General features: G+C 40.0%; 1 protein-coding gene across 5 annotated transcripts in view; it reads right to left on the reverse strand.

Annotated features, from left to right (window-relative positions):
• slc44a5b (solute carrier family 44 member 5b) overlaps positions 1-21939 on the reverse strand; it is a 51025-nt gene that overhangs the window by 5743 nt on the left and 23343 nt on the right. For 2 of the 5 annotated variants that reach the window (XM_082525138.1, XM_082525137.1), the window contains exons 3-21: positions 16721-16794; positions 14646-14730; positions 14280-14364; positions 14033-14146; positions 11868-11928; positions 11643-11766; positions 11427-11471; positions 9801-9884; positions 8291-8403; positions 7883-8014; positions 7173-7272; positions 6995-7087; positions 5613-5700; positions 4894-5156; positions 4692-4786; positions 4486-4589; positions 4299-4372; positions 3748-3818; positions 3227-3315 (exon numbers count right to left, since the gene is read on the reverse strand). In XM_082525138.1, coding sequence (XP_082381264.1) covers positions 3227-3315; positions 3748-3818; positions 4299-4372; positions 4486-4589; positions 4692-4786; positions 4894-5156; positions 5613-5700; positions 6995-7087; positions 7173-7272; positions 7883-8014; positions 8291-8403; positions 9801-9884; positions 11427-11471; positions 11643-11766; positions 11868-11928; positions 14033-14146; positions 14280-14364; positions 14646-14730; positions 16721-16794 — 1894 coding nt within the window. The remainder of the gene's footprint in view (positions 1-3226; positions 3316-3747; positions 3819-4298; positions 4373-4485; positions 4590-4691; positions 4787-4893; positions 5157-5612; positions 5701-6994; positions 7088-7172; positions 7273-7882; positions 8015-8290; positions 8404-9800; positions 9885-11426; positions 11472-11642; positions 11767-11867; positions 11929-14032; positions 14147-14279; positions 14365-14645; positions 14731-16720; positions 16795-21939) is intronic. The other 3 variants (XM_082525141.1, XM_082525139.1, XM_082525140.1) reach the window with 2 other exon arrangements.

The following is a 21939-nucleotide window of genomic DNA, read 5'->3' on the forward strand; positions in this document are numbered from 1 at the left end:
AACCAAAATAGTTCCAAAGGCCAGATCTGAATGAGGGTGGGGGAGGTCCAATTTGCCATGTTGCAAGGAGAGCTTAGCTTCTGTCTTGCTAGCTTGCGCTGTGCTCAGTGGATCTGCGCTAGACAGTGCAGCCTGGGCGGAGTAGTCGAGCGCCGATCCACTGAGCGCTCAACACAGACAGCATCGTCAGAAGAAAACTTGATCAAATAAATTAAAAATTTTGTATTGTTCGATACATATGCGTACCGAACATGGGCCATTCTTACTATTCGGTGCCATTTGAGTCCTAATGACATAATATGGTATATTTAGTGTAAAACTTGTCTAATGCTTATTTCTAAACCATTTTCTCGTATGTTTAACCCCCCTCTACCATAGAACACATTGATATATACACAGGATAAATACATTAAAAGTAAATTACTTTTATTTTAGCACAAGTCACTAAAGTACTATGTCCCCAGTCATGCTTGCTCGACTTCAGTTACAAATATAACTTAAAAAAAAAAAAAAATCTAGATTTTTCATCATTTCTGGATTGGCTTATTTCTAATGTTCCTCATCAAATGTTCTTTTTTATTATTAATGCATGTTTAATACTTAAAATCTTTAAAAAATGTTGTGTCCCTGAATCAACTGTCACCCCTGTTACTCTGATAAGAATTCCATAGAACACATCACCTGATTATTCTTTTAGTCACATGACACTCCCGGATGTAACATATTTTGGAGGGAAAACTTTCAAGAAGAAGACGAGTAAGTACCACTCTTTAATCAACCCTTTTTTCAATGTTTTAGCAAGATTTTGTAATGTGGCAAAGCATAACACGTCCAACCTGTTACGCTTATTAATAGTGGAAACAAATTTTTTGTAATTTTTATAATATGGCTAATAAACATGTTAAAAATGGTTCTTAGTGGTCACCATGTACTAGCTTGTTGTTCATCATACTAGTAGTAATGGCTAAGTTTAGCATAAAATCTCCCCCCTGTTACCGTCACCCCTGTTATTGCTATGCACTGTAACAGGGGGGGACACATGGTAACAGGGGGGACGTAAGATGATAGAAGTTTAGTGTTTAGAGTTATCTATACAAGTGTGTATTGGTAATTATTATTAACCTGTATATATATACTTTTAGAAGATTTTGAATAGTATACATTTTTCAGGGAATGGCACCAATGTCTGCTGCGGAGAAGCAGCGGCGCTACCGAGCACGTCGTGATGCTGACCCTGAGAGAAGACAGATATATCTCAATAAAGAGAAAGAGAAGTGGAGAAAAGACAGAGAGGAAGGGAAAAAAAAGAAAGTGGCAGATCTCAGTGAACGACAGAAGAGAGCACAGAGAAAGCAGTGGCGAGAAAGGAAAAGAAAGCAGAGGGCTAGTGCCAAAGGCAGGACAGAATTTGAGGCTATGAATACTCCTCCCCTAAGTCCAGAATATTCCCTAGAGCCAGAAAATGCCCCGCAACCAGGACCCTCAAGGTTAGAAGAAGATGATGTTGAGAGGAAAGTAAAAGAAATTATTGATGGACCAACACTTGTGCCTGTCAAAGGAACCATGAAAATCCACCAAGTACTCAGTTTCTCTCCAGGAACAATAAAATACAGGGACATAACCTGCCTTTGCCAGGCAGACAAAGGTGTACTGGACTGTGAATGCTATGGCCTGAAGGAGATAAGCCTTAGTCAAGAGGCAAGTCCACATTGCACTGAGGGACCAACCCGGCCTGAGAACATCACAAAAGATCATATTGGTCAGTGGTGCATTATCAACTACGATGGTGAACCCTACCCAGGAATCATTCTGGAGGTTGAAGAGGATGTTAAAGTGAAATGCATGCACAAGAACGGGACCAACAAGTTCCACTGGCCAAGTCCACGTGAGGACATAACCTGGTATAGGGATGACCAGGTTGTGTGTCTGATGAAAGAACCAACATTAATAAGAACATTAATTAATAAATTTTAAAAATTATAAATTAAGAACATTAATAAATTAATAAGAGGTCAGTTCAGCTGGAGAGGAAAGTGTGGGATTTCCTTGAAAAAAACTGGAGTTGCTGGTCTGTTGCATAGGTAAAATGTGTGAGAAAAATGTTCATTATGTTGGGTGTACAGTGAAAATTTGCTTGTTTAATGTGGACATGTATCTACCTGTGTTGGTTGGACGGGCATGGTGAAGGTGTTCAAAGTTTCTTTAAGGTGGTATTTTTTGTCACTGATGTTATGTCCACCCTGTTACCTCCTGTCCACCCTGTTTCTCCTCTGTCCACCCTGTTACCTGTGTGTTTCTTTTGTTAATTAAATCAAATCAACAAACATAATGCATGTCTCTTTGGTTATTGGGAGGGAATGAATCAGCAAAATTAAGTTACTTAAAAATGGAGCCAATTTTTTTTTTTATATTCCCTTTGAATCTAAAAACAATCTTTTGAAATTACACTGTGTCTTAAAACTGAACCTGTCTTCTTTCAATATAATGCTTGTTTAAAATACTTCCTTGAAATTTCCTTGCAGATTTTAAAAAGGGACATTGTAGCTTTTAGAAAATGTAAATATTACTATAACTGTGTATTCAAAACAGTTATTAATAGAAAATTGAATGTCCTGTAACAGGGTGGACATTTGGCACGTCATGGGTAAAGACTTTGATTTTAAAAAATATTATAATATAATATCCTTAGCTGGACCAATACATTTTTCTTATAGGTTGAAAATCCCTCTTTTAGATGAAATGTTAAAATAATTCAAAATTTTGTATTTTTTGATGAAGAGTGATCACACTGAAAGGGCACCGAATAGTAGGAATGACCCACATAAAAGCACTGTATCGAACGGTTCAATATCGATATGAGTATCGTTGCACCCCTAGTTAATAACATTGTTGCTGTTTTTTTCAACCATGGAAATAATTCTGCCAGCAGTGAACTCTGATAGATTTATTTGTATATGATCCAGGGTTACTGAGGCCATTAAACTGCCTGCTAGTAAGTAGTTGAATTACTTGTGAGCCTCTGAAAATTGGGTACTATGTACCTAAATAAGATAAAACAAACAACAAACACATTTTTGTTAAACCCCATGAATAAAGGTAAAACTTTACATTTCAATCACATATTGATTGTTTGATTTTTTGACAGAAAAAGTCTGTCATTGTCCAAATACTAACTATATTCATCACAGTATAATCATATTCTCATTGTAGATTTTTAATTCCTTACCAATAGAGGGACCCAAATGTAATTTAGTGATGGCACCTCCTCTTGAAAAAACGGTATTTTACGCGAGAAGAAGAAAAATGCAAGAATGCCTGAAAAAAAAAAATCTGATTTAGTAACAAGCAAATATATATTTTCTTACATCATTTGAAATAAACAAAAATTGTCAAATCCTCATCGGCTTTAAAGCAGATTAAACACGAGTGGGTGGAACTTGAAACAAGGGTCTCATGATATACTGAAGGTTTACAATAAAGGACCTGCAGATATAAAAAGCTGCTGAAACAAAACAAGTGGTTAGGCCACGCAATAAGTCCTTTCAAACACTGCAAGTATAAATTAGAGTAACTTCTAGAATCAAGGTTTACGTTTAATATATAAGCTCTTATAAAATGAAGTAAAATCAAGGTCCTCCAAATTCATGTCAGCCACCTACTGGGATGTAAGTGTCAACTTATAATGATGCAAATTAAATAAGTAAATAAAGAGCTTATTGCATGCATCCAAATAAAAGATAAACTCACCAACACTTCCTGAAATAAGCAGTTTTCCCAAGAACAGCAGAAAGTCGGTCACCTTGTCCAGGACGGCCACCCTGCCGGGAGGAAGACAACGTGAGTAAATGGACTGGTTCCTATTATAGTGCCTCTCACCTCCAGCTGAGCACCCTCATTCACCCAACATTTACATTCATACTCCAATGGACACATCAGAGAGCAACTTGTATCTTGCCCAAGGATATTTGGCATGCACACGGGAGCAGCCAGGGATCGAACTACCAACCTTCCAATTAGATGACCTGCTCTACCTCCTGAGTTACAGCCAACCTCAAGTTGAGGTAGAAGAGAAACACAAACAGCAGAGATACAAACTCCCGTGCATTACGTCAACTGAAACTGCCCCATTATTTCACAAACATGATGACAGTAAATATACTTCTTTGTTTTTTTGCCCGTATCTGTTACGTTCTGGCATTTTTTATGGTAAAGAAGAAGCTTTACCACCTCAGCAGCATCTGTACTCTGCTGAGGGTTTTTTTAGCCATGTGGCTCTAAAACATTTAACTGGGACTTACCGAACAACATTCCTCATTAAGAGGAAGAAAGCGTCCTTGGAGGAGGTGCAGAAGTTCTTCCCATATATTGCCATCTGTTGGTGAGAAGCAGTGAGTGCTGGGTTGCGGGTAGTTAAGCACCGAAGCTGGACCAATTAACAGCTGCTAACATGTCTGCAATAAATGAGTGTTACTAGAAATTACTCACCATAATGAATGCGTTTCTGTTTAGAAACTTGATAAAATGTTCCAGGCACCAGAAGCAGCATTTGAGGCAGCAGAGCAAGAATCGAGCGCAGGCATTTTGAGAAACTGGATAAAAATCAGGAATATAAATAAATATCATCAACAAAAAGTCATTTGAAACAATCAGTAATAAATTAGTAAGAGGCCTCGAAGGGTTTCCAAGCTTGCCTTTCAGTTTGTGATCCAGGTACTCGAGAACAATTCGGATCATCTGCACCACAGAAAGGATTAGCGACCCAAAGGCCAGAGAACCTGTGTGATAACTGTGCCACAAGAATGGAGAATATTAAATGAAAACATTTTCCTCACGTTCTTACTTTCACGTTTCAGCGTCTTAGTGGATTTGCGCTTGTTTTGGGACTGTACTCACCGTATAGCTCTGCTAAAGGAGGAGTAGAGGGGGCAGGCAGGGATGTCTTTTGGCTTCTTCAGGGCCCAGTAGTAGGAAGCGAAGGCCCCGGCCAGGGTGCACTGGCCCAGGGCGATGGTAAAGTTGACCAGCCAGAGGAACACAAAGAGGTTACACAGATGGAAAACTAAGATGTAGCGATGGTACAGACTCTCCCCACCGTAGAAGGCGAACATACACTGTGACCCGGGGCACACCTTGGTAATGTTGGTCTTACTGAAGGTCTGAAATAAAGCAGCAGATTAGATCTTGATGCGCTGTCAGATAGAAATAACAGGATTCTGTTTGTCACCATAATCAAGATACTTTTCTCTTCTTGTCTTTCCTGCTTCTACCTTGAATATAAATTATTTCCACATGAATAGCTTTAAGGGAATCCTTGAATATTCATCTGTTTACATGCTCAAATTACTTGTTGGCTGATAAATAACATCTGTCAGATAAATGTTTGTTGCTGCCAGCCACTAATTGAACTCGATTTACATCGGAACATCTAATGTATTTACATTAAGACATTTTATTAATTAGACATAAAGCAGCTATTACACCTAATTTGACTAATTACACTTTACTGCTGAGAACGAATCCGATCAAGAGATGTTTTTCATGCCAAGTGATGGAGAAATTACACGGTAACTAAACATTTTCAGTAATAAACTGTAAGGGAGCATAGGGCTAACCTGTGGATTGCATGTGAGGTTTGCATACATGCATTTATCATCAGCAGGTGTGACCTTGTAGACTGCGTTACCCGATGATGCTAAGAAGCTGAGGGTAAACTAGTTAAAGGAAAAATTCAACACTCAAGAATCAGTGAGTTAAAGAACATGTAGTTGGACTTCCTTGACTGCTTCACTTACTTGTTACAGACTCACGGGCCATTTCATTAGGTACACCTGTTCGACTGATTGTTCACACAAATATCTAATCAGCAAATCACAAAGAAGCAACTAAGTGCTGAACATCTCTGGGTGAAAATGCTGATGTCAAAGGTCATAGGAGAAAGGCCAGACTGCTTCGATCTGATAGGAAGGGAAGAGTAACATAAACAACCACAATCATTCTTATCAAGGTACGCAGATCAGCATCTCTGAACGCACAAGATATCGAAACTTGAAACAGACGGCCAAAACAGACGCTACTCCTGTAAGCTAAAAAACACTGATGCAACATAAGTTCACCAAAATTGGACAACAGAAGATTAAAAAAATGTTCCCTGGTCTGATGAGTTTCAGCTGGGAAAATTGGATGGTACAGTCAGAATTTAGCATAAACAATATGAATGATGGCATGGACGTTCTTGCCTTAATTCACTGGTTCAGGATGGTGATGGTGGTGTAATCGTGTGGAGGATACTTTCGGCTGTTTAGCAACAACCACTTCCATCATCATGTCAAAAAATAATCTCAAATTAGTTTCCTGAACATGACAATGAGTTCAGTATACTCAAACAGCCTCCACGGTTACCAGATCTATCCAACACAGCACCCGTGGGACGTGGTAGAACGGGACCTTTGCATCCTAGACGTGCAGCCGACAAATGCGCAACAACTGTGTAATGCTGTCGGGACAACATGGACCAAAATTAATATTTTCAGCACCTTGTTGATGCCATTAAGAACTGAGGCAGTTATGAAAGTAACAGAGAGTCCAACCTTGTGATAACAAGGTGTACCTAGCAAAGTCACCTGTGAGCATATGCAACAACCAATCCATGCAGAGGTCTGACTTACCTGTGCCTGGTTCTAGAAGACTTTTTCCTCTCCACTGTTGCTGAATGCACGCTCAAAGGGAACTACTAGCTTTCTCTCTAATACTGTAGTCTTTACTTTACTATTTCAAGTGTCCTGAGATAAATTATGCTGTGGCACAACATCAAAAAACCTGAATTTAACCTGTTTAATCTAACAGCTTTACTGATATTACACATTATCCTGTGGATGATTCTAATTAACATGCTGCAATTCGTCTGTAGTAAAAAACAGATTGCTTCAAGGCAGCTCAACTCCTTTAATTCTCTACACGAAACTCTGCTTCAGTTTGTCAGTATTTGGAAGGATACACTGCTGTGACAGCCCAATAAGCGATGCAGATGGCCAGAAGGAAAAAGGTGATGACAGGGTAGAAGAGGGTGGACATGATGTAGCCGATTGCCCTGAAAACCCCCCAAGAAAAACATTAAATTCATGAAAAAGAGCAAAACGCACTGTTTAATTATCAGAAGCAGGATCCATACTCACTTGCTTCCCTCCTTCAGTAATGCAATAGCGATGCGCAGCCTCGACCTCAGAAATATCAGCATTATCACAATGACGGCTTCAGTCACAGAGAGCAAGATCACTGCAAAATAAAGGTTGAGTCAACAGCAGCGTAACAAATATGCTTTTAGATATTCAGAAAGTGCTCGCTCAAAATGAGCACATGAGTCATGGCTAAAAAGCGCTGGTTAGATCACAGCGGCCTTGAATACTAATTTCTGATCAGGTCATCTGTGAGTCCAAGTCAGTTTGTGCCAGATGTAAAGCAGTTCCCTCTGGGTGCTGACAGTGAGTGACCTTGACCTTTGATCATCCAAATCTAATCAGTTCAAACGAGTTCAAACGGACATCTGTGCCAAATTTAAATAAATTCCCACAAGGAGGTCAAAAGACTTCCTTTCCACAAGAACAGGATGTCTGTAAGTACAGAACAACATACCAACCTGACACGACAGCAAAGGTTGGGATTACACGCATAAAAGATTGAAACAGTCCCAGTGCAAGCATCTAAATCAAAAATATTTGCTATAATCACAGTTTTGAAAAGCTCACCAAGACAAACAATGTCACAATTTCTGTTTGGTTTGTGAGGAATTAACAGCAGTAATACATACAACCAGGAAACTGCCGTGCACGTAAAGCAGAAACCAGCGTTACAGTAAGTGCTGCTTTGCTAGTGGATGACAACTTACTGAAGATGAGCCACGTCTGGCTTTGCTGAAGATAAATGCTGAAGTCTGTGTGGAAGCCAAGGTCAGTGATGGTGACATTGGAGCCTGGCTTCCTGCTCAGGTTGCTGTATTCCCAGTAACAGTGCCAAATGCCTGAGAGAGAATGAAAGAGTGAAGATGATCTACTAGCCATGACTGCTCACAGCACATCTGGTGGGAAAGGCTCAGGTAAAAGAATTTCTTTCAACGTCTGTGAAGGTTCTCAGTCATCCAGGTCATCGTAGTCTAAGGAGCTTGGAAAGAAAAGCGTCTGGACCTCTTTAAGTTGCTTGAAAACGTTTCACCTTCAGTTCATTCACTTCATTGTTTTTTACACTTGGACTAAATACACAGCAAGCCACATGACTACAAGTGTTTCTGCATCCTCACCGTATCCCACTGCAACGATGACACCAAAGATGACGAGCCACAGTAGCACACCAGCAGTGTAGCGCAGCAGCAAGATGAAGAGCAGACTGACCACCATGGTTATCACCAGACCTCTGCAACACCACAAACGAAACAAAAAACAATATCAAGTCTTTGAAAACGCTCCGTGTCCACACCAGTGTTTTCAGTCGTTTTCAGAGTTGTGCGTCCACATTGAAGCGGCTGAAAATGCTTACGCTCCAGTCCTACGCATTCAATTCAATTCAATTTTATTTACATAGCAGTCGCCTCAAGGCGCTTTGCGCATGCGTGAAATGCAAGAAGATTCGGATTTCTGTCTGCCGCTTATTTACTTTCGGGCTCTTTGAAATGTCGCGGCAAAATGAGCTGGAGTTGTTGCTGCGAGTAACACAAAAGTACAAAGTTGCAAAAGTGAGTGAGAATTAAAGAATTTGAAGAAAAGCTGGAGCATTTACAAACTGATATTAATCTTTAACAGGGCTGTCAAAACTGAGAGCAAACAAAACAACCACTGCCCTCTGCTATCGTAGTTTAATGGGTCACATGACTGCATCACATGACTAAAATGTGTCATCGTTTTCGAAAAGGCTCCTGGTTCGCTGTCACACTGGGACGGGAAAACGGTGTTTTCAAATGTATCCGCTTTGGAGAGCGTTTTCAAAACGCTGCGTTTGCCTTGAACGAAAACGGCGTCTCAGCGTGGACGGGAGGACAAAACGGGGAGAAAAAGATGCGCTTTCAAACGAAAACGTATTAGTGTGGACGAAGCCTTAGTTAAAAGCATCTCAGAGCCTCGATTTCATCTTTGGTGTCAAGTGTTGTGACTGCAATGTGTTTGTGACGCTGCTGTTTAGAAACTAATCTCAGGCAGTAGTCCTGAAAACAGTCAAACTGCTGTTACAATCAGTGTCTCCAGGACCAACAAGCTCTGAAAACAGGAATAAAACATCCCTGAGTTGTTTGGGTGTTCTGACCAGCATGAAGCATGTTGGTGCATTATGATTTAGCTTTGCTGCCTCTGGCTCTGGACAGTTTCAAGAATTCTCTGTCATATCACAGCAAATCCACCGATCCGGTCAAAAATGTCAGGAAGCTGATGTGAGACTGGTGAACAAATGTGCAAAACACGTATGAGAAATAACCTCTGCTACAGGTGACACAACAAATGTCTGAGGCCTGGATGTACGTCATACAACAGAATATAAGATCTATCAGTTTCTATTTGTTAAAGGATTTATATTATTAAAGTATATCCACCGTTTTTAGTGGATCACAAGTTTGGTTGTTCTAATAACAAACCAAACAACTTCCTCTTTAAACATGACTGCAAATAATAGTTGACACTGGATTGATGGGTTAAAAGATCACAAACAGCAGGAGCATCTTCATCAAAGTAATAATGTGAACACTTTCATAATCTCATCAATGAATCAGAGATTTTTCTCTTCATATGAATTTAATCACTAAAATGAGGAAAGGCCATTCTTACACGAGGATCCAGATCCAGGAGTTTGCATAATCTTCGAAGATCTTCATGCCGACTTCTTTGGCATTCAGCAGACTGGCGATACCTCTGTGGTTCAGTAAAAAGGTGAAATGGAAAAAATAGGAGGAAGAGGAGTAGACAGAAAGTGATTAAACAGCACAGGGATGCACTTTGGTGGATTTAGGCTAATGCCGCTTAGTTCACAAGGATTTCTCAAAAACGTTTTGACAGCCGATTGATCTCTACTGCTTTCATCATGGAACAGAGACAGCTATAGCTCTAAAATGCTTTCGATAATGTCAGTTGTAAGAGCTGCTCAAGTTCCATATCAAAGAGCCACAAAACAAGTAGAGTTACAGAAGCAGTACTGGCAGCTATTACAGCAGGGTGGGAAATAGTATAGAAGTGAATATCATTCAGACGAGCACTTTGTGGTAAAGCAAATAGTAATGGATGTGTTAGATCAGGAGCCACATTTTCATCTCCACAGTAATAACATAAATGCTTCAGATAGTAAACGTCACAGACTCAGTATTATCTTTCTATCTGAAGATGTTCTGGTTTAAAACCCACACAGAGTTTTTGTTGAATATCAGAATTCAAACAGAACAGGAATCAGAAATTTTGCACCGGTAGGTGTGGATGTGAGTTTGTTTCTCGGTGTTAGCGTGTCCAGGGCATACCACACCAGTGTAAGCTGGGATAGACCTCAGGTCCCCGTCACTCTAACTCAGATAAGCACAAAAGAAGATGCCTGTTTATTTCACAGGAAAGCTCGCCTTCTGGGTTCATTAAATAGCTCCACTTGTCATTAAACACTTGGAGAGTATTTAAACTACAAAACTGGCAGCAAAGTCAGAATATGATTACTGAAAAGTTTACTGTAGAAGTGACTCAGGTATATCTTGAAATTGGCGAGACATAGAGGGCAAGATAACATTGCTGTGGGACAAACAGGACGCCAGCATCAATTCTAAATCTTACTGTCTAATTAAGGTCACTGTTCAGTGTCCACACATACAAGAGTTTGGATCGCTCCCAAAATCTGCGCCAGGAGAGCAAAACTAATGACCACCAGGGGGCAGCACAGCACTCTCCAATTTACTTCACACAGAAGGTAGAGGCGATGACTTGATGTTTTGAGGTATTAACTTGCCCTATTTTGCATCTAATGCCACAAACAAAAATATAGTTATGTATTCTTATGGATAAACAGCAGGTTAGTCTATATAAAGCAACTGGCTAAAGCAGAAGCAAAGTTAAAAAGCTGAAATAAATCATTTTTAACCCTTTCTACTTTATGTTGGCGGTTACTTGGCTAAAGAAAAAGCATCAAGTTATATTATTCAAGGTAGATTACTGCAGCCATACAAATCATGTATGATCATGATATCAGCTCACTGGTTTAAATACATGATTTTTGAAGTTTGCTGCCTCTGCCCTTTTACATGCTGATAACATATAGATATATACATACATACAAAGCAGCTAAGCTTGTAGAGACCCATAACATTGGCTCAGGCTGTTGAGTTTGTAGGTAAGCTTTATTTTCATGCAATAAGCATGCAGATGACTTTGAATGTGACTGAGCACATTCATGGGCATCAGTAAAATGCCCACTGGTCCTACCCTGTTATTTCTGTCCAGATCTCTCTGGGTGCAGAGTCGGCATCCCTACAGACAGTATAACAGTTTAAAAACACTTTATTCTAGAGGGGATTTTTAAAAAGTAGTTTCATTGTTTGTTTTGTTTGCCAAATCGTAATCTGTGATTCTCCTACTGCTAAAAATGAACCCGTTAAACAAGTAGGGCAAAGACTGGTGTTGCAGGGGAGCAGATCTTACTTGGCAGCATCTTTGAGATCGTCGACACTTCTCTTGTTATTTTCACCGTCTTTGAAGATGGTCTGATTGGCTACAGTTAAAATCCCATTTCTTCTAATGAAATCAGGGAAGCACCGCTGAAGGACTGAAACACATTTGTAGATATTTTTGTTGTATTTACCCTCTTGACAGAACAAACAGTAAGTTATTGAGGCAATGTATTTAGAGTTGCTCGGATTCACTTACAAGGTCTGCTTGGCACAATCATAGACGGGCAGTCTTCATCTCGTATGACTTCTCTGACTGACTGAAAGGGAACAGAAGAGATAATGATTCAAAGAGCTGAAAACAAGTGATTTTCCCTGAGCGTTCACTCCTCGCAGCCTTTATTACAAAGACAGAAAAGAACTTCTTCTCTATTAAACTTTGTGATCTTGTTTTGTTTGAATCTGTCGTGCCTGCTTGAGTATTTAAAAAAATCTTGTATGTTTCTCTTTCAAGTCCTGCAATGAAATGTCCAACTGAAAATGCACCATAAATAAATTCAATTTAAAAATACTTATGCAAGTTACAATAATTATCATTAATCTAAAAAATAAAAACGTATCTAAAGTAAACTAAACACACAACTGACAGATTTTACAGACAGATGTAACAGAGTTTGTCATACTTAGTGATGACGTGGAAAGCGGAAACTATGATTCAATTCAGACAGTCTGAGCTGTAAAGTGCTCCCACACAACACCTCACTTTCATGCACCATAACGCCAGCGTCACTGCCACCGAACTGCTGCCAGCTGACGGAACAGGGCTGTGATAAGCATGAGTGGCTGCTAGCTCACCTCCGCCCATCTCGCGAAGCTCACTCCAAATGTGCTCTTCGTTATTAGAAAGACTAAAACTGATTAAATCGTTTCAAAAATGTTCTAGATAAAAAAGAAAAGGTCCAAAGAGCTCTGAAAAATGTGGAGTAGTTCTGTGTTAAAGTCACGAGTCAAGTGTCAGGCCTAAAAAAATATCTAAGAAATAGGAACAAATATCCAACAAAGTCCTGAAAGGAACTGAGAGATGCACCTGACCATTCCACAGTGTGTCTGTGAAACATAGTGGAGGCTCAGTCATGCTGTGGTGTTGAGGGTCTTGTTCAAATTCTGAACATAGAGAAGTACCATCAGATGGTGATCCTTCATGTAGTGCCATCCGAAAAGTGTCAGATTGACGGCGACTTCATTTTCAGCATGACAATATTCCCAAACAGTAGTGCAGTACAAGCATTCCTGGATATAAAAACACAACGGACCACTGTCAGCCATGGATTGGCCTCCTCAGAGCTCGGACCTCAACAGTATTGAAGCCGTGTGGAATCATCTCGACAGAGAACAGAACAAAAGGCAGCAACATCCAAAGAAGAGCTTTGAATGTCCTTCAAGAATCCTGGAGAACTGTTCCTGAAGACTACTTGAAGAAAGCTTGGGATCAGGTGGTATTTAAGAATAAAGGTGCAGATACCAAATACTGACTTTCAAGCCTGTTAGGCTGCGTTCACACTGCAGGCGAAAGCGCATCAAATCCGATCTTTTTGACCCTATGCGACCCATCTATCCGATCATGGTGTGACAGTGTGAACGGCACAAATCCGATATTTTCAAATCCGATCTGGGTCACTTTCGTACGTGGTCCTGAATCCGATACATATCCGATGTTTTAGAAAGCGACTGCTGTTTGATGGTCATGTCGCATTAAATTACGTCACTGACACAAGACAGACGCTAATTATCAGCGCCAGAGAAGCGCCTGAGAAGACATTGCGAACGCTTCCTGGCCATCCAGCGTAGATGTCAGTGAAACTGTTGGGAACGTTGGAGAAACGTGAACATTTTATTTGTTCTGTATAATCTGCAGATTCTGACAGAAATCTGCAGCTATCCTTTGCAGCACCGCTCCTCTAAAGCAGCAATAAGGATCATTATTAGGTTATTTACATTATTATGTAAATAACAAAATAACTTAAAGTAAAAATTGGGAAACGTAAAGTCTGAAGTCTTTATATTAAGGCCATCAGTCAAACAATATTGTTTGGTCTGGGTCTAAACAGAGCGCGTTCACACTAGAGCGCGTTTGCTGTCGCATTTTATTTGTCGTGTGAACACGCAGACAAAAAAAAACGGATTTGATCAAAAGATCGGAATTGAGCATTAAGACCTGCGGTGTGAACGTAGCCTAAGATACTCGTATACACTCTTTTTATATTTATTTTTGCACGTGTCATTAAGTAACTGCACATATTTCCCAGCTAAGTGTCCAATGTATTGTACACGAGCTGGTCTCAAAGCAGCGATGATTTAACACAATCTCACACTTCCATCGAGTTTGCAAAAAAACAAAATGCCCCGTTACCCTCCATCTCTCACCTTACTGCCAATCTCGAAGCCTGGCTTGCAGAATTGCTTGTAATATTCCCAGTTTTTGGTATTCATTGCATCCAGGAGAGTGGCAAATCTGTCAGGGCACTTCGAGACGCAGAGCTGAGGAAGGCAACACATCGTCTTAATGAGAGCGCCCATCAATCTTGCATAATCGTGCGTGGCGAAAAAGTTGGAGAGAGACATCAAGCACTGTACACAGAGCTACAAAACGGGGCTTCGTTCAATCTCCTACCTGGGTTGTAGGGCACTGGAGGTTAATTAAAACTGCAGGATTGGCACATTTCAGCATGTTGAAGTAGAATAATATGGCTTTGTTTCTGTGAAGACAAAAGATGAAGACAAAAAAGGGGAGTCAGATTAGACAGATCCAAAAGTCCATTACTGTGCAATGTTTTATCAGCCAGCATGGAGGTGCTCACACTCACAGTGTGCTGTGCAATAAAACTTGCCAGGATTAATCAAGAATCATCTCAGTGTACTGAATGGTAGACAATGGCTATTGTTCATGTAAAGATAACAACATAATGCTGACAGACAAATTGGACAACATAATTATTCCACTGTAAACAATTTAAGAAGAAGACAGTTTTCCACTCACGCATTGGGGGTGTTCTGCTGGCCACAGAACTGACCGCGGCTGTCTGTTGGATAGACGACCTTCCTGGGGTCACCGTGAATCCAGGCTGAAACGACACCAACAGAGCTTTTCATTTCAGGTGCTTGGATTTTAAAATCTGCACAATCATCCCCCAAATCATACTCAAACTGGTCTACCTGCTGAAGAACATGAGGCCACTGGCCAGCCCATCACCCCAGTTCAGACTGTCTGTTTTCCTAAATGACCAATACTAACATTTTCAGACATCTACTTTACTTTGAATATAACTAAGAAAATGATCTGCTGATAAAAACCAAAAGACACACATTAGCATTCAGATACAGCTGTAACAAAACGAAACCTCTGCACTATATCAATAACATTTGTGCCTAATGCCAAGGTCATGCATGTTAAAAAGCAACCAAAACAATTAAGAATACAAAAATGCTAATTTATTTAAGCAAGGGTATGAATAGTAATTAAGAAGAAACACAACAAAAGACAAAGAAATCAATCCTTTAATTTGTTCTGTTCTTTTTCTCTAGATAGGACGGTGGCAACCCTAAAAATCAATTTTCTGAGCAATGCTTGTGTTTCATTAATTTAGCCAAGCTAAACAACACAGCGTTAAAGCCTTTCACCTTGCCAGTCAATGAGGGACTGTGCTGAATGTGAGGCAGCACAATTAAGATGCTCTACAAGTCACAACAAGGAGGATGAAACTGCAAAGGATGAAGGCAGAAGGCCACATTCTTTAGGTGACTGCAGACATGTTGCGTGCGGAGTCATACACGTCGCTCTTTTTAAAATTATTTGGAAACAGGAAGTCCTTTCCATTTACTGAAACATGAATCAACTGGCAGTAAGCTGGCAAGATAAAGCCCAGTTTAGTGACAGCACTGGGACTTTCCCCAACTTTGTAACACGTGAAAGAGAGAAGAGATGCATTAACGTGCTGGTCAGTGAGTAAAGGAAGAAAGGTCAAATATATCCAACTTCTTCTACTTATCATGAGAAACTCCCATTCTTTGAAATGGGATTCTAGAAATTCTGACCAGGTCAACTAAAAAAACAACAACAAAGTGCTGACAATTGAAGTTTTTTTTGTGGTATATTACTGTCAAACAAAACCTCAGAGTGTAGACGCTGCTACCACAAGGTAAAACACTTCCAAGGTGGAAGACGGTCAAATTTTAGAAAGTCAACAGAACCTTCAGAACTATGCTAATTAAGTGCTGAAGTCATTCCTGGGATATTTTGGTCCTAAAGGTGCTCTACTGGATCGAACACAGTGGACTAATTTTCATTTTCAAGAAACCAGTTTCAGATGATTTGAGCCTTGTGGCATGGCACATAACAATGTAGTTTCATTGTTAGCAGCAGCACTCAGGTTGGTTGTGGCATTTGAAATAATGCTCCGCTGGTACTATGGGTGCCAAAAAAAGATCCTGGTTGAAGCAGTCTGGCCATTTTTCTCTGACCTCTGATATCAACAAGGGACTTTCAGCCAAAGAACTGCTGCTCTCTGGATATTTTCTCTTTTTCTCTAAACGTTAGAGATGGTTGGGTTGCGAAATCCCAGCAATTCAGCAGTTCCTGAAATACTCAGACCAGCATGTCAAACACAAAGTGACTTAAATCACCTTTATTCTCCCTTCTGATGCTCAGTTTAAACTTTAGCAAGTCGTCTTTGTCTGCATCCCTAAATGCATTCAGTTGCTGCCGTATGATTGGCTGACTAGACATTTGCATTAAGGAGCAACTAATGAAGCATCCGGTGAGTGTATATTGAACAGCTTTGGTCAAGCAGTAAAGTTGTTTGATATACTACAAGTGTAGCTGGAGTTTTGACCTCTTCAGACAAAACCTCACAGGCAGAGCACACGATTTGCATTCACCTTTCCTTTTTATACCATCAGCCATATGGTGCGCTTTAAACTACCTGCAAGGACAGGGTATCAAAGAAATTCATTTTTCTGCGCCACAGCCACACATACCTCATCATCGTGTGTACACGTTTGTGTGTCATTAAGAAAGTTTGTGTGATGTAATCACTGGCAACCTGTCAAACTCACCCACAGTACCCAGAGCGATGTATCCAAGGATGACAATGACAAAGATAACACAGCAAACCACATCAGTGCAGCTCCTGGAAACAGAAGAGGGATGTGGGAACAGTGTGTGACGCAGGAATCCAAGATTACGAGTGGAAAACAGTGGAAATCAGTAATATATGCAAATATATTTAGTAAAGTGTCCCCAGGGGGAATATGAAATTAGCTTCACCTCACAGAGAGAAAGAATGCATAGTGTGTGTTGACAATGTAATTGCTATTGTATGGTAACGGAGTTTTAGCTCAGTACTTTACTTCCAGAGACGAGTAAGTGTCATCTGTGTTTTCAGAGAACCTGCAGTGGAGCTCTACTGACTTCCTGATGAGACTCTGAATGCCTCTCAGGGTTAACTGACCCGCAGCCACAGAGACCGTTATTTGAAGTTTCCACTCTCACTTCAGCAGCCTTAGTCTGCTAGTTTAAAACTGCATCTCAGAGTCTTTCTCCCTCTGAGTCTTTATTCACCGTCTCAGTGTTTCCCAAATAACAAGCTTCCTCCCCCCCGCCCCGACTTCCTTTTAAAAAATGCTGTCCATCCAGCCTGTTTTCAGAACCTCTTAGTGCCAGCCTCAGCCATGAATGAAGCCAAGTTTAATCTACCGTGCCCAGCAGTACCATACATGCATAACCTCCCCTTTACACCATATGGTAATGAAATTGACTTGAGACCCTCATCTCCTCTGGATTTCAAAGCCAAGGTCAAAGGAGGCCTAAACTCAGAGAAGTGCAGTGTTTCCTCTGTGTGCTTCTTTGAACAAGTGAACTGTCCTTGTTTTGTATGCAGCATGGTTACACGGTTGTTTACAGGCACTACTGCTCTTCAGCCTCCAAACACTACTTCACAATTACCAAGCAGGCAGTAAGATGTACGCCACTGATGTACAGACATAATACACAACGTGGAGGAACCCATGGAGACAGGGAGAGTAGCTTAAATAGACAGTAATGTGTTTACAGTGAGTGAAGTAAACTGAATGCATTTTTAAGGAAACAAGCAAAACTATTTAGACTGTATGCTTAGCTCAGACTCTGAGATTTAGACTCTGCTGTTTAATTTAAGCTTGGATTGCAAAGGATTTAGGACTGTTTTCAAGTACAGTAAGTAGATCATTTTTATAGCCCTAAACCTAAAAATGTTATTGTTGGGCTTTTTTCAGTGTTTTGTTTGTTCGTGAGTAAATCGGTTTGGCTGAGATTAAAGTTATTAGATTAGATAAAATAAAACTTTATTAATCCCCCGGGTGGGTTCCTCCTTGGTTTTCACACAGCTGACTAAACGTCAAACAGAAAACTTATTAAACAGAAGTATGAGACAGTCGAGAATTTACACCAGTGTCTGGTTATATTTTAGATAGCAAGAAGCAGACGGCCGAGTTTATTAAACTCCACCGAGACAGCGGTGACGCTAATCAGAAGGCTAGACCGTCCAATTTCACGCCTTTAAAATTTAAAGGCGTGTTTGTGTGTGTGTTTATACAATTGCTATTATGTTTGCACTTTATGTGTAATGTTACTGACTGCAGAGATCAGTAAGATGTGTGTATTTTTTATTTATTAGTTTTATTTATTTAATATTATTTTTTAATTGAATGACTGTCTAGTAGTTCACAGATGTCGAAAAACTGAGTGTGGTAAAGCCACTGATTTTTTTTATGTATATTTCTGCAATCTGCACATTGTACTGACTTTCATTTTAATGTTTACACCAGGGTTCCTTGTCAGCACTTTATGCTCAGATGTTTGTAAGCTAAAAATAAACTATTGTGTATGTTCAAATATACTGTTGTGATTGAAGAAGTTAAATAAAAATGTCAGTCATCAATTCATGCATCACCTCATGTCATCATAACAGAGGTCTGTCTTCCAGGAAAGAACAGTTTAAAATTAATGTAATATAGTATTGGCCATACTATATGATGTATTGCTTGTCTTTGTTTAATAATACAGAAGACAAAGACCTTAAAAAATAATCGCATATCGCATCGCAATCGCAATATTGGGGCAAAAAATCGCAATTAGATTATTTTCCATAATCGTTCAGCCCTAATTATCATCTCTTTGATCTGACCTGCACTAAGACTGCAGATAATTGCGAACACAAAACGTGATTTAGCCACTCAAAACCTGGACGTGCTTTTAAAGATGGCTTTACCGTATCTGGTTTCACATCCAAGATCAATACTTTGATTATGGAGTGATAGAAACTGTTACAATTTGTAACAATTTTCTGGCATTTTATAGATGAGACAATGAATTCAGAGAGTGACTTGACTGAGAGATTTATCTGATGATTTAAATAGACACTTGGCACTTGTGAAATATTTTGAGGTGTAAACCATTTTCTGGAAGCACTGCAATTATTTTTTGGAGATAAGAGAGGAACAAAGGCAACTGAAGTGGGCACAGTTCTCCCAAGTGAACACAGCGGCAGTTTTACACTGACAGTGGGTATGCGGTGTACACAGACAACCTGCTACACTACCAGCAAAACAGTTGCTGAGATTGTGCATGTTATTATTAACAAAGGGAGGCAAGAGAGTATCGTTTCATTTAATTCAAAAAAGAGCTGTCAGTGTTGCTATGGCAATTATTGAATCCCTCTCTATCCTCCAGCTGGTAAATAAGTTAGCTATCACTCAGTCACACATCCTGTTTGATGAACTGGGAAGATATGAGGGCTGGGAGTCTTAAGCTGAAATCGCTTCATCGTCACACTGACTGTTACTGTAGGTCTGTTGTGATTTTCATTCCCCTCATATGGAAACAACTGCAATTAAAAAAACAAAGAAGGACACAGTGCAAACACAGCGACTCGGCGCTAAAAGAAAGCGACCCTTGAAACGTGCTACGGTCAGTGTTTAAGGGAAGCTGACAAAGTGAGCAGAGTGAAAACAATTCTGCTTCGTTCTCTTATCTCAGGAAAACATAATTAAACAAAATCTATTTGGCTTCCAAACTGGGCTCAATCCCAAGCTTTAGCTCTCTTCAGATGCCTCTTACACATACGTTCACACGAACCAACACTTTTCTCTGCTTGTGGACTCTGTTTGCACGCAGTACTGCTTAGCAAGAAAAAAAGTCAGTACTGGAACCTTTGTCAGTGCTACGGGAAACTTTTGTGTCAGTATTATATTTGCAAGGCTGATACTCTGCAGGAGCCAAGGTGACACAGATGGCAGAAGTGCCACAGAATAGCGTGGGTGCCATTGTGGTGTGAATCTGCCAGACTGTCCCTCCTTTGTAACAGACATTTACAGGAAGGAGGGCAGATCTTCACACAAAAGGGATATTTCACATGGTCATGAGAGCCATTAGGGACAAATTTCCAAGTGAACAGTATTCCTGACAAACATTAGGCCCAGTTCGGGCGAAGAGAAAGAATCGGAAGCAAAGTTTAACGGCACACTTATTGAAGGGGTAATTATAGAAAGGACTACATTAGAGTGGTGGAGATGTGACAATGACTGGATCTTTGACTCTTATAGGCAAATAAAATTAGCACTACAGCAAGCCCACTCCTGTGTAGCTTGCAGAGGACTGCTCAATCAACAGATATGGTTACTTCATTTAGGCTTTGAGCTTACATGAAAACAAGGCGACCACAGAGTTGGTTCTCTTCCAGTTCTCATTAAGAAAAGCCTTTGGGCCACAGAAACATCAAAGTATCCTTGGTGCCTTCACCCACCAGTAGCGGAGAAATGGGCTGGAGAGGGTGGGATAAAGAGGCACAGGAGAACTGGAACATGCCTCCGCAGCAGCGTGCCAGTCTGACGTTGGACATAAAAGAAGTAAAAACCTACATTATCTCTGAAAATGACTAATTCAAGAAAAGCCTACAGTGACACCCTCAAGGAGTTTTGCTTCATTGCAAAATCCCACCTGTCATTGTAATAAAAAAACGTTTTCTTACAATCTAATTTATCAGGTTGAGGAAGGATAAAGATACTACTAATATCAAATCTTTTTCATCAGATTTACAGCCACGTGAAGAAGAAAGTATGGCCTTTTTACATGTTTATGTATCAGGACGTGATAAAAAGAATCTTGTTCTTGCAGGTTATATAATCAAGTAAGTACAACCTCTGATGAATAACAACAAATTACATTTTTATTTACTTAACCCGTAAAGGCCCCCCCCACACTTTAAAGCGTCTTGCTTTAAAATGACATGCCCAACGTGACCTGACTTTTTCTCTGCAATTACAAACTCTGTGTAAAATATCTTGGTGTCAAAATAAAGCTAGCACTTCATCACAGGTGTAAGCATCACAGCAGATGCCACTGTGTCAAACTAACTGAGGATAAAACAGAAAAATATAAAGGAGTTTTTCCTGGTCTGGTCTTTTATAGCACATGACACCCTTGAAAATGTGCTGCGGCAGATCAAAAAATAATTGTCTTATAACAATATGAATCAACATATGGACAAAGCTTGATGCTGCTGAAATGAAGCAGAGAAAGTTGCTCAGGCTTTATTAGAAACACAGCTTTGCAAAATTTGGCATAATTTGTGAAAGTCAACATTTCTTTGGTATTGAATAGCAGAAATTAGGCTTTCTTGTCAGAGTCACTTTTGGGGGAAAAACAGGTGGTAAAAATGGTAGACTGGTGCGTAATAAGCTAGCGAATAATGCAGAAAATAGAGATTTCTGATGTAAATCTGGTCTCAAAGCACACTGAGTGATAGAGCTATGCAGGAAATAAGACAGCAAAAGTAAGAGGGAATTCATGACAATGTCTTTCAAACATGAAGCATAGTTTTCGTCTTCTTTTGCTGCTGGTTCAGTGAACTCTGGAATGAAAGTGACGAAACTTGCAGTTTCTGAATCTGTCAGATGTCGGCTTTTGTCCGTGCTGTCGGGTAAACGGGGGATGTTTACCTGCTCTTTAATTGTTAGCTGTTTTAGCTGTTTGATGTTGTTGAAATGGTTTTGTGAGCTTTTAGCTGAGATTCTGATGAATAGTTAACAAAAACGCAGAAGCCCTATGTGAAAATTTAAATAGTATATTAAATATCAAATGTCAGTTCACCAGCAAGCGTGACCGCCTCTATAAAAACAGACGTTTTAGAATTTTTCAGGTCTGGATTTTGAAGTTAATATAAACACAATGTCAAGAAGGAAAGTGTCAGCAATGACCTTAAAGTGGCTACTGCTGCTGCCCATTATTTTGGAAGGAC

Source organism: Aulonocara stuartgranti (genome assembly GCF_965226115.1).
Source record: "Aulonocara stuartgranti genome assembly, chromosome: 23".
In the NCBI taxonomy this organism is placed as follows: Eukaryota; Metazoa; Chordata; class Actinopteri; order Cichliformes; family Cichlidae; genus Aulonocara; species Aulonocara stuartgranti.